General features: G+C 45.9%; 1 protein-coding gene across 12 annotated transcripts in view; it reads right to left on the bottom strand.

The window, feature by feature from the left end:
- Positions 1–13148, bottom strand: part of Limch1 (LIM and calponin homology domains 1) — a 317259-nt gene that overhangs the window by 55421 nt on the left and 248690 nt on the right. The window contains exon 1 of one of the 12 annotated variants that reach the window (XM_041671167.1): positions 7977–8323. The exons of the other annotated variants lie outside the window; for them this stretch is intronic. Coding sequence (XP_041527101.1) covers positions 7977–8308 — 332 coding nt within the window. The 5' untranslated portion in view covers positions 8309–8323. Of the gene's footprint in view, positions 1–7976; positions 8324–13148 lie in introns of those variants that run through there. 12 annotated transcript variants of the gene reach the window in all.

Raw genomic sequence — 13148 nt, forward strand, 5'->3', positions numbered from 1 at the left:
ATTAATAGCCTATCAGGGTTTCGTCTTATAACTTTAGAGAAATTACCCCACGATGAGTGTGCGCGCGCGCGTGCACGCGCGCGCGCACACACACACACATTTCTTCGACGTTTATCATTCTAGAACATTTTAATTTATTGACAATTATTATTCTGTCCACAGGGAAGACAACCCGTATGTGGGTAAAACCCCAGATTTCTGTTGAAATGGCCACAAGCGAGCCAAGGAAAGGGCTGTGAGACGCCGCTTCTGCTGACGGAAGGCTCATCCTCTTCTTCAGGGGCACTTCCAGGAGGTGCTGGTTGAAGCAAGCGTCTGTGTGCCCCAAATGTCACAACCGCAAAGCAAGTGGTGAGGGATCCCTCCCCACCAGCATGAGCAGAACCCATCCTGAAGCCTGGGGACCTGGTTTCCAATCGGTAAAAGGTCTGTTAAAATACACACATCCAAAGGTGGAGCTTGCTAAACTGTCTTGAAAAGACAAGTTGCGCTGAAAGCATGATCAATGGGGAAATAACTGCCTAGCAGTTGGTTTCGTATCACTATTTGGAAGTCTAATTACCATCTGACCCAGGTACAGCAAAAGCAGACAGCGGATGCGTGCACACACAGCCTCGTCCTAGCTAAGACTTCCACAGCATTAGCTTTGGGATGTACCGGAAGTTCAACTGTTTCTTCGCAGAACAATTAGCAGCATTCTGGACAGCTCTGCAGATAAACAGATGCCTCCCAAATCCTGTCTCACTATGCAAGAAGTTGCCTGATTGTCTTCCCTCCTCAGTGGCCAGAGGAGACCCTTGAGGGGTATTTTGGACACCTGAAGGAACAGCACAGGCCCTGAAGATCACCTACCTTGCTTTATATGGATCTAAGGAATTTCCCCTGGCCAACTCGTTTAGTGTTAAAAGGGCACAGATATAGGTAAAACTGCCTTTGGGTAAGGGGAAGATAATTAGCACTTGGGCTGTAAGGGGCTTTTTCACTTATCAAACAGCTCCTTCCCCCATAAGGAAATTCTTAAATGCAAAGCAGCAGAGCCAGTAGGCTGCAGGATACAGAACTGACAGCTGCTAGAGCCTTGGAATGAGCCACCTACCAAAAGAGTCCATTAAGGAAGTCCCAGTCCAGGGCAGGGCTGTCCGCAGGGGTAACAGAAACAAGCCATATACTGACTGATCATGTTTTTACCACTCCTGGCACTAACAAAGCCGCCCAGAATCCCACAATTATCCAGTGTGAGACCCCTGTACTCCAAACTGACTTGAAGTGAGAGCTGACCACGGTTCCCCCTCTCACCTAGGATGAGGACTCAGAGTCAGGTTTCGCACATAGTAATACTCAGTAAACCTTTGTTAAAAGGAAGCACGAATTGTCAGAGTGTGGGCTGGCTCAATCAAGAAGCACGCCAAGGGCCGGGAGGTGGCTCAGCAGGTAGAGGGGCTTGTCACCAAGCCTGATGACATCAGGGTTTTTTTTTTATTATTATTATTTTTTAAACTCACATGGTAGAAGATCCAGCTCCTACAGGCTGTTCTTTGATCCTACTGGCATGAAGCTAGAAAACATCATTTTGAGTGAGGTAACCCAGATACAGAAAGACAATTGTCACATGTACTCACTCATAGGTGGTTTTTAAACATAAAGCAAAGAAAACCAGCCCACAAATCACAATCCCAGAGACCCTAGACAACAATGAGGACACTAAGAGAGACATACATAGATCTAATCTACATGGGAAGTAGAAAAAAAGACAAGATCTCCTGAGTAAATTGGGAGCATGGGAACCTTGGGAGAGGGTTGAAGAGGAGGGGAGAGATAGAAAGGGGAGCAGAGAAAATGTAGAGCTCAATAAAAGTAAGAAAGAAAGAAAGAAAGGAAGGAAGGAAGGAAGGGGAAGGGAGGGGAGGGGAGGGGAGGAGAGGGGAGGGGAGGGGAGGGGAGAGAAAGGAAGGGAAGGGAAGGGAAGGGAAGGGAAGGGAAGGGAAGAGAAGAGAAGAGAAGAGAAGAGAAGAGAAGAGCAATAGAATTCCTACCACCAGATGGCAGTGAGGTTGGCTAATGTTGAAAACATTTCAAGTGTTATAAATGTTCGTTTTCTTTGGCCTGAAATCTATAAAATCAAGTAGGTTATAAAGAAGTCTGACCCTTCTGCCAAAGTCTCCTCTGTGAGCCAGGAAGAAACAAGTTTTTCACTATCTGCCCACAAGATGAAGATAAAAAAGGAAGGTTAATGGGTAAACTCATTATTCAGCTACTCTTTTCTTCACACCCGCTTACATGCAAAAGAGAGGAACCCTCGGGACTGACTGGGCCGGTGTCAATCACTCCATTGCCTCTAGCAGAAGCAGGTAAGCGGCATCGATGCACCAGGATGCATTAGTAATACACTCAAAGCATGTGCCAAGGCCCTGATTGGAGAAAGAAAGTCCCAAGGGCACAGAAGAACCTGACCTCTGATTGCTCCTTCCTGGGTACACCCTTGGCAGATTCCTATAGTTCCTGTTGCTGTGCACAAGGAACTGGACTGGTTTGTATCTAAGATGCTAAGGAGCACCCCAGTTCTCCTGGCCATCATGGTGTCTTTTCGGGAATCAGCCATCTTGTTCTGGCCTTTCAGTCCACAGTCACTCCGGGAAGGAGCTGTTTTCTTTTCCCAACTCTGCTTCGGTTCCCAACAGCTCCCACTCGGAGGCCAGAGGACATGCTTTAGGGCAACATTTGGTCCAGCCAGTTAGAGCCCAGTTACTGCTGAAGGAATTCAACAGTGTCACTCACTGACAGTAATCAAGACACAAGGGCATGGAGATGGAGCAGCTGCCTAGGAAATCCCCCTTTTCATTCAGTGAGGCCCCTGTCACCCAGCTGGGACTTGGAAAAGGTTTCCGTTCTACTTTTCACAATTGTCGAGGAGGGAATCAAGCCAGTCCCCAGCCACATGCAAAGGCTAAAATCTCCATCCAGAAGCAGAACTCCAATCCTAGTATAGATAGGCACATCCCTTCAAGTGACTTTACTCCCTACTGACTCAGTCACCAAGGGCACACAGGGATGCTCAGCTCTTATCTAGGCACACACCAGCCAGGCACAGCTGAGGCAGCACCACAGATAACGCAGGCAGGAGGCTCACAGCGGTCCGCTGCATTCCTCCGGTCTTTTCCCTCTTGGCAGCATCTCAGGTTCTTTTTGAATAACTTCTTCATTTTGTTCTCTGCCATCCTGTGGCAGCTGTGTGGCTGTAACTAGAGCCAAAGAGGACAGTTTGGTTATGGAGAAAAAGCTTCCCTCAAAGCCTGCTCGCCTGTCTCCATCACCTCTGGGAAGCGGGACATGCTGGACCTCACCTTCCTCTGTCTCTGGGTTGTCGCTTGGAATGCAGACCTGCTCTTCCCGAGACTCCGGCACTGGTGCCAGCCAAGGGACGTTTTGGAGACAGTCCTCTGTGCCATAACGCACTAACCTAGTGTTTACCAATAGCATGTGACAGGAGGCAAAAGGAAGAGGGTTATGAAGGAAGACTGAGAGAGATCCTCAGCGGCCATTCCACGGGCCAGTTAGTAAAGGTGACACAGTCAGATTTAGATGGTAGCATGTGAGTCCTCCAAAGGCCTAAAACACACTGAGGGTGCCTGGTGTGGCCAGCTCACTGCGGGACTGTTAGATGGCCCATGTGCCCGAGGACTCAAGGCTGCCTTTCACATGTGGCCTCCTTCTCCCAGACACGGAAACCCTGAAGCCTCACCACGTGTTCCTAACACATTTGTATGTACAGCTTTCTCTCTTGAGAACTGCCAGTCTGCAGTTCAAGAGATGGTCCTACAGGTCATAGACCACCTCCCACCTCCTGTGGTCTCAAGGACAAGGTATTCACAGAAATGCTATGTTTTCTTCCCCTATGAAGGACCTTGCATGGCTCCTAGCAAGCAGGTGAGATGGAGGTTCTAGGAGAAGCAGGATAACTAGAGATGTTCTACTTCTGCCTAAGAGACGGGAGACCAGAGGATAGGCCTGAAACCCCAGACCAGAGCTTCATGTGGCCTCTGGGGAAGGGGAGAGCGGAATCTTGTTCCAGTCATGATTTACTAGAGATTTTGAAAGCTTAGGGGAAGAGGGAGCCCCCTTTGAATGGGCCTACTTGGATGCCCAATACTGAGTTCATGATGGTCACAGGTACCTTGTAACTGTGGGCAGGAGAGGGGATGTTGTTACACCAGTTAGGTTTTATGTATTTAGAATACAGGCAGGCAGTGTCGTTATGATGGTCTATCTAATTCTTTCAAGTTGTTCAACTAATACAATGGCACTCAGTGGTTAGGCCAAAAGGGATGTCTGCGGAGATTACTGGCCCTCTCGGGTACTGACTGCCATGACAACAGACTGGAAATAGATACCTGCCATTTACCCTCACACATGTGATGGACACCTTCCCCAGTGATGGACACCATTACTGTTTTTCTGCTGGTCGGTGGAAGAGTCTACCAAAGTAATGTCATCCCTACAGGTTTGTGTAACACGGCTCATCAAACTCTTGGCACTTAGTTTTCTGGTTGGTTGGTTGGTTTTGTTTCATCTAATTTTGTTTTGCTTTGGTGTTGGGATCTAGCACACGCTAAGCAAACGCCCGACCCCAGAGCTCTGTCACCAGAGCAGACAACTTTAAAAAGCAGCATTTGGCTCCCATGCAGACCTCCTTACACAGGAGGAAAAGAAATACCTGCAGCCATTCTGTGGACTAAGCATTCGGTCATCCTTTAAGCCAAAAGGAGCAGTAGGAGGAGGCAACACAGAGGGACTGTGACTGACAGCCTTTGCATCGTCCCTAGGCCCTGCCTTGCCAATGCTGAGCCGCTTCCAAGTTTGTTGGTCTATTTCTGTCACGGGCCCAAAGTGTACAAACTTTTGCCTGGGGCTGGAGGCTTTCTTATAGGCCCTTGCTTTACGGCTGGCAAAGTCATCTCGGATGGCAGTCTCTGCGTTGATCTCCAGTGAAGGCTCAGGGGTACAGGTGTTCTGAGCATCTCCATCCCTGGTCAGAACCAGAAATCAGTTCCAGGGGATTCCAAGGCAAGGACAAATGAAGATGAAGTTGAGAAGACAAAACCAGATATATGAAGCCTATTACCATGGCTGGAAAACAATGGCACCCCCATCAACCACTCAAATGAGGAACTGATCACTGTTCTTGCCTTGGTAAATAGAGCTTTAAGATTCTAGTTCTCTCAAATCATTAATTCCAACACCAGAATTGATAGCATAAGAAAATTGTAGGCACAGTGCAATGGCTAGTTATTTAAAAATCAAGTTGAAATTCTTTACAGTAAGCAAGTTTAGGAGAATAAATAACCACTCTTGGGAAGTCAGCTGGACAAAGAGGACGTTTTCTGCAAACGTGGCTTTTAGTATTAACGTTTCCTCTCACGCAGAACGTGCTCACTTCCAGACGTTCTGTGTTGTGAGAGGCACTCTTGGCAGCCATCAAAACAGAAAATGAAACCTTGATAATTGCTCAATTCTCTGAATGGTAATTCCTACCATGATTGGGGGTAAAACCATGACACACCTCGTCTTTTCTGACACTTTCAATCTCTCCCATGTCTCCAGGTCAGCTTCTGTAATACTGGAGAGTTTGATGAAGCTCGGAGCCTCGCGATGTGGGGTTTGCCTGCCCTGGATTCTCCTCTGGGCCAGGTCGTCCTTCTGGAGATCTGGTGCCTTCCTGAAATTTGTTTCCACTGGTTCGCTTTCCTGAGTTCTCAGGACACAGGCCACTACTGGGTTCACCTCTTCTGGTTGGTTCTGATCTCTGTTGATTTGATTCAGGCCCCCGCATCATTGGAAAAGCCAAGTTCGAGGAAGGGGAGCAGACAAACAGAATGTCAAGCATGGGAACTTAGAGGCTGAGGGCAGAGTGAAAGGACAGGAACATCCTTGTCCTTCTCAAAATCATGGGATGACCCAGAGCTGTGGGCACCATCACAGGATGGGAACTGGTGCCCTGCGCATGCTGGGCAAGGGCTCTATCCCTGAGTTATATCTCCAGCCCTCTTGCTACCCTTTAATACTGGAATAAGGCAGATTCTTTTCTTCCATATGTGATGGTCTCTAGCTTGTCTAGCAAGGAGAGCCAGGGCTGGCTAAAAGACTGCTGAGGATGGTTAGGAGAGTTCAGGTTGGCAGTAATGATGCCCAATTCACACACTATTCAAGCCACCATAATGACTCTGAATTTTCTGATAGACTCTCTCAGCCCTCTCAGAATGTTGTTTTACAGTGTCAGTAAATGTCAGTAATGAGCTTGGCGTGGTCCAAACGCTAGGATCATCTTAGAGATAGCTGGAACATGGTTTGGATGTGAAACCCCCAATGGCCAGGGAGTACATTTAAGCTGACTCTGAACAGAAAGTTTCAACATTTAGTCTCACCTTTGTACCATAGCACCAGTCTTGACTGGCTTCTCTAAGCATGAAGAAGAGAGAGCAAACACTCTCCTCTCTGGGTAGCAAATATTGACCTTTCTGATATTCTCAATTGTTCTACTAAGTTAAATGCAGGTTGACAAATGTAATTTAAGCTAAAACTCCACCAACCATACATATACTTAGACAGCCTCTCACACTGTGTCTTCTGTGTGTGTACCAAGCAAAGTGATACATAGCCATCTGTAATCCTAGCATCTGGGAGATAGAGACAGGAGGGACAGAAGTTCAAGGCTAGCCTCCCTCAGCTTGCAAGTTCCAGGTCCAGCCTGGGCTACACAAAACCCTACATCCAAAGGAAAGCAAAATACATATAACAACAAACACCAGCTGTTTACCAAGTTCAATTGTTTTGCTTATATATTGGCTTTTAATTCAATGAAGTGCAAGAGAGATAATCATATTCTTAGTTCCACAGACTTCAACTCTCTAAAATGATGAGCAGAAAAATAATAAGATGTGAATTATGATTTTGGTATTAGGAAAACCTACAAGATGACACATTTTGTAGGGTGAAATTCTGTATGTAGATACCTTGACTGTTGTCACCTGTCTTGGTACAAAACTTACTAGTCAAATCCCACGTGGTGACATGCATACAGTGTTTTTAGTGCACCTGCATTCTGACTGTGACCTGTCATGTGAGGTCAGGTGTGTGGGGGGCTTTCCACTTGTGGTATGTCAGTCTTTAAACAGTTTTGGATTTGGGGTCATTTAAACTAAGATGACGGGAGAAAGATGAGACTAGAAAATTCACTTGAGAATGATTTCTGTACCCATGGAAGCGTGTTATATGTCAGAGAAGAGGTGTATACGGTGTGTGTAGGTGTGTGTGTAAGCATATGTGATGTGCGTGTCCATGTGTGTGACTGCATTTGCTCATGTGCCGTGACACACATGTGGAGGTCAGTGGACATCCTCAGATGCTGAGCCTCCCCTTCTCCCTTTCTGAGACCCTCTCTTTTTTACTGCTCTATGCTAGGCTAGCTGCCTTGCAAGCTTTGACATCTCTCTTATCTCCATCTCCTGTTACCTGGGAGACAGGACTGCACTGGGATCCCAGACACTTGGGCTACTGCATCTGGGATTCTGTGTAGGTGCCAGGAATCTGAACTCCAGTTATTAAACTTGCACGATAGACACTGTACCTACGGACACATCTTTCCAGCCCCTGCTTTCATTCCAGTGAGAAATATCCACCATTAATTTGTCCTAGCAATCTTGCCTGCATGAGACAAAAGAACAAGCTTTGTTTTTCTCTTTCTGTCTAAAACGCTGCTAAGCCAAGGGACTAACAGGAAGGTCACAGCTGTTTTCTGCCCCCTTTGAATGGAGTGGAGCATTCTGGAGTGTTGCTTGTTCTCTGAAGGGCAGCTGAACGTGTCTAGGTGGCTAGTGATGTGAACTTACAACACCAGGGGCTGAAGAGAGGGATGGGGACTGCGTACAGATCATCCACGCTTAGTTATGATCTTCTCATTTACACGTATACGGAATGCACACCTTTTATATTCTAGATTTTTCTTGTCTGACGGTCCCTTTGAGAGCCGCTTGCTGCCACTTGTCTCGCCCGCATCTTTTTTCCGGTAAGGTCCATACAGGAGCTGATGAAGCGGCACTATCGGCTTGCTTTGGTTCATCCTTGCCCGCCTTGCAGCAAAGTCGTCTTTCTCAAGGTCAGGCAGTCGACAGGCAGCTTCCTCTTCCGACTCTGAGTCTTTGCCATGCTGAGTCAGGAAAGGGTTTTCCTTCCGAAGGACGATATCCCGAGCAGCCTCTTTCTCATCACTCAATGGCTTTTGACTGACAGAGTAAAACCAAATGGAACTCCACATGTGACCAGATCAAAACACTGTTAACTCCCCAGCTCCAGGCAACCGCACTGCTATGGAACAGGCCTCTCAATGCTGTTAGTTGAATGGGCATCACCTTATTATTTTAGTACCAAGTTGTAGCGCAGTTAGGAGAGGCTTGCAATCTTGAATTCGGCCAGATACACACACTAAAAGGTCATGTCATTTAGGGTCTCATGAGCATCCATAAAAGCAAAATCCTAAATGGCTCGGAAAGTGACAACCCAAATTCTTTTTGTGAAATTGGGGGAAAGGTAGGGCACTCTTTGCTGACACTTCTCTTTATCAGAACATTGGCAGTGCACACAGTAGGCACTCAGTTTGGTTTGGGCTGACGGAACACAAGAAGGAGCCCAAGAAATGGCCTGGAAGAAAACTCATGAATGAAGCCACGTGTTAGAACACAGGACAAATGCCCACTATAAAGCCTAAGGGAGGTCTTTCTGCAACCAACTGAGCTGAACGGAGACATGTGGGATAGATTAAAACCACTCAGAAGATGACATACAAGCTGATCAAGCCCCACATTCCCCCATCAGCACCTGCTCCCTCCCCTCCATTCCCTTGGCTCTCCACCTCCTAGGTCTGCTTCCTTTCTATTGGTGGACCTGCAGTACAGCAAGAGAAAGGCGGTCTGCCAAATTATTGCTACAGATGATTTCCATTTTCAAAGGCCTCTTGAAGGCCCCTTAAAGCCAGAAGCTTTAAACTGCTAAAGGCAGTCTGACAGTGACATGCCAGGCAGCAAGCCTCAGGACGTCTCCTAGGTTTTCATTGTGTCCTGGGAGTGGTAGGCAAGACAGCAATTGTGCTTACGCCCGCATTTGAAGAAAATTCCATCCCTCCATGCATTTAAAAGGCCAGTTTCATTTTAAAGTCACAACGGGTTGGAACCTTTAGTCCCCTGCCATTTATTGTATTCTCCAATACAAAATAATCACATTTCTACAAAAGCACACAGACTTAGTGTGGGCGTTTAGAAAGACGATTAAAAGCTCTTGAGCTGACGACATAGCAAAAAGAGCAAATCAAAATAATTTGATTTCTAAAAAAAAAAAAATGTACCTATTTTGTATGGGTTTTATGAGAGGTGATTTAAAGTTCCCGAATGGAGAACACAGCTTAGGGGCAGAGCACTTGCCTAGCAAGTACACAAACTGAAGATCAATCAGTAGTACATCTTATTACATCTCCCCCAATGCCTCCCCCTCCCCAAATGTGTTTAAGGTCGGGCAAGATGGCTCAGTGGGTGAAGAAGCATGCTGCCCAGTGTGACAACTCTCTGATTCCTCGAACCATGTGAAAAAGAACAGATTGTTCTCTGACCCTCACATGTACATAAACACACTGACATGAACACATAAAAAATGTTCAAACATGTAAAGACTAAATTCTTCATCATCAAAGGACAAACATGTCAAGACTAAAGACAGGACAAACTAACCTGGCTAAGGACAGAACCAGCTACCAGACACTCTACTCTGGTTGATTAGTTGGTCCACTGTTGTTTTGTACTGAATGAATGAAATGTGTTCCCTGGCCATGCTGAAGCATGCATGGGCAGCCCGTATATGGCGGTTCTGTTGAACTTGTCCATATTGGGTTTCATGGTCTAAGTTGATGAGGATGACTGATTGGTCTCTTCCTCAAGAGGGCACCAGATCTCATTACAGATGGTTGTGAGCCACCATGTGGTTGCTGGGAACTGAACTCAGGACCTTTGGAAGAGCAGGCAGTGCTCTTCACTGCCGAGCCATCTGTTGCAAAGGAGGTCACTACCATGTAGCAACAGCAGATCTTTTGAGATTTGAAAAATCAAAATATGCTTGGTTATAGTCACAACACTTTTTTCACTATTAGCAATTATTTTCAATAAGATTTCAAAACAAATGTGTGTGTGTGTGATATTTTACTTCTCAATAAATTTATTATTTAAGGTACTGATCCCTGCCCTTAAGAGTTGCGCACTCAATTCTCAGTCTCCTGCCTAGTCCCTCCCTGGACTGTGTTCAGTTTCCTCCCCTGAATCCTTGGTTGACATGTCTGGCAAAGATCAACTTGGATTGGTCAACTCTGGCTGGGAAGAATAGTTAGTAGAAAATGATAGACCACTGAATCTCTTCAGAGTCATTATGCAAAAGCAAATTGATTATAATGATACTGGTCAGTGGATAATGAGCATACAGCATGTGTTACAATTCCTCCCAAGTAGTAACTCTAAAACTAAAACCGCATGGCCTATGGTATATACTTCTCCTCATTTTATCAAGTAGAAAGATTAGGCCAAGAAATCTGCATGAGGTCAAAGAGCTGGCGCATAAATTCAAATACAAATCAAGGCACGCTGGGTCCAGAGGCCCTGCTCTGTGACGATGAATAGAGCACTGTGCTACTGATTGGACAAACAACAATGCCAGGAGCAGCTTTGAAAGCAGAGCATCATACCAAAAAAGAAGAGAAAAGAGAAAAAAAACCATTATCATCACTATGAGAACAGGAAAAAGGGAAGTAATTTGGTTACTAAATAAAGTGATTTCTGTGAGTTGTGCTCAGAATAGAGTTGTAATTGCACTGCACGGAAGCATTTGCGAGGACTGGTGATGGCAGAATGCTAACTAGTGCTACCTCACAAATCTGCTCAACGTGGAATAGTTTACAAAGCCCTTTCAACAGAGAGCACCTCGTCTATTCTCGGACCCCTGTGTGGGGCAGATCATCAATGTGAACCAAATCCAAGACTCAAATTCTTTCCCTTTTTTTTTGACTGGGAGGCCTGGCCTACATCTCTGAAAGCATTTGTTAAAATAAGACGTTTGCATGTATGCAAATGGCCCCGCCAGTTTACAGCGCCAACTCGGGCTGTGCGAATCTGGTACCTGATGCATCTTGCAAGCCCAGCTGGGCTGCGAATTCTCCGAGTGTTTCTTTTTAGGCTAACTGCCCAGTGTGGCAGGGACTTGTTTCAAGTGATCTCAATTTAGATATGTGCGCTTCTGCGAAGAGACTGAATAAAGTTTCTCTATCAATGCTCACTTTAAGACACTCCCGGACATGGAATATCTTTACTCCAACTGGAAAACTGTTACCACGAGCAATTCTTGTTCATTGTATGAATTCTGTAAATTCAGAGCTCTGTGGCTGTCTCAGAGAAATGAGAACTGATGTACATTATTGGCTGGCACTACTAACCACGAAATAAAAATGAATTGAAGGCAGATACGGAGAAGAACAGTCACAAGCATCTGTGTACCCAAAATATTTCAATGACTTCCATTCTGTATTATTTAGTCCTTAAAGGCAGTCTATTGTTAAACTCTGATATATTTTTAATTTTCAGTAACTACAAATCTGAGAAGCTGATGCACAAAATTATGACTTCCATTTGGCAGAGAGTGCTAAGGTTTCTAGTTCAAGTTTTACGAACTTAGTCAAGTAACTTTCAATGGGTCTGCAGAAGCAGCAGAGGCAGGCTGCTCAGACTTACAGTTACCGACAGGCTTGGCAACGGCTGGGTGGACGCTGCTCACGAGAGGGAATACGAGCCACACATAATTTGAAATACAGAGCTCTAGTGGGGACCAAGGGCACAGGTCCACAGTCACGGCTACTTGGGAGGCTGAGTCAGGAAGATCACAAGTTCAAGACCTGATTCAACTACAGAGAAATGCAGAGGCCAGCTTATGACCTAGCAATCCTGCCAGCCTCTTCTAAAAAAGAAAAGAAAAAAGAAAAAAAGAAAAAGAAAAGAAATGCTATCATGATAAAAAAAGGTTATGGACCTGGACCCAATGCTGCATAGGATAGGGCAGAGAAAACGCTTGTCTCATAATGTCTAAAGTTTATATATTTCAAAGCATACGGATTAAAACTAAGGAAGTGGGGAAGAGGGAGGGGGAGACAGCTCTGTAGGTAAGCCCTTGCTGTACAAGGAAGAGGACATGACTTTAATCTGGCAACACCCACTTAAAGGGGAGTAGCTGTAACCTCAGTGCTGCGGGGAGAGGCAAAGACAATGGCATCACTGGGACTTTCTGGCCACCAGCCTAGCTCCAGATTCAATCAGAGATCCTGCTCAAGGGAGTAAGGTAGAGGCTAACAGAGCAACATACATGATGTTCTCCTCTGACCTCCGCACGCTCAAGAGCACAAACACGTACATGTAACACACACACACAGAGAGGGGAGAGGGGGGAGAATATAAATAAATAAGAACAAGCTGGCATTCTCTTTTACTCCTTTTCCCTGGCAGTGAACAGCCAGCCTGGCTTGGCAGTGAGTGTGTTCTATTGAAAGAAACCGGGCTCTCCAGAAAGGCCTGTTCGTTCTCTTGGGAACGTCACGGGCAACAGCAGAAACCTCCCTGTTACCCTGTCTCCAGGCACGGCAGACACATACAGAGTCACAGAGGTCATGCCTGTGTCTGTCTGGTCCCTAGACTGGGGGATCTGCAGAAATCAGGAGGGAGCCGGCATCTGGTACAGAGGGACATGGAAGAGTATGTGTCTGGCGCTGGGCTGCATCTGCTCTTCCTCTGAAGGTTTCTGAAATGTCTATTGTCCCTGGGAGGGTTGTCTCCCTCTGTCATTAATTACCATGTGGTTGAGAAGATTCACAGGCCAGAAGAAAAGGCTGAGTGAGGAAACACGTGCAAATAATTAGAAGAGAAGTACAGTCATGTGAAGCCTATAATTCAGTTAAAAAATTTACTTCTCCAATGGGAAACACCAAGTTAAGAGAACTCAAATCTCTATGGCATTTTAATTTAGGGAGAAGTGAATCTTGGTTATTTTACCCTCTTAAAAACAGAAATTTGGCTTCTTTG

Source organism: Microtus oregoni, unplaced genomic scaffold (assembly GCF_018167655.1).
Source record: "Microtus oregoni isolate MIOR12 unplaced genomic scaffold, Mior012 000021F_ref0000039, whole genome shotgun sequence".
In the NCBI taxonomy this organism is placed as follows: domain Eukaryota; kingdom Metazoa; phylum Chordata; class Mammalia; order Rodentia; family Cricetidae; genus Microtus; species Microtus oregoni.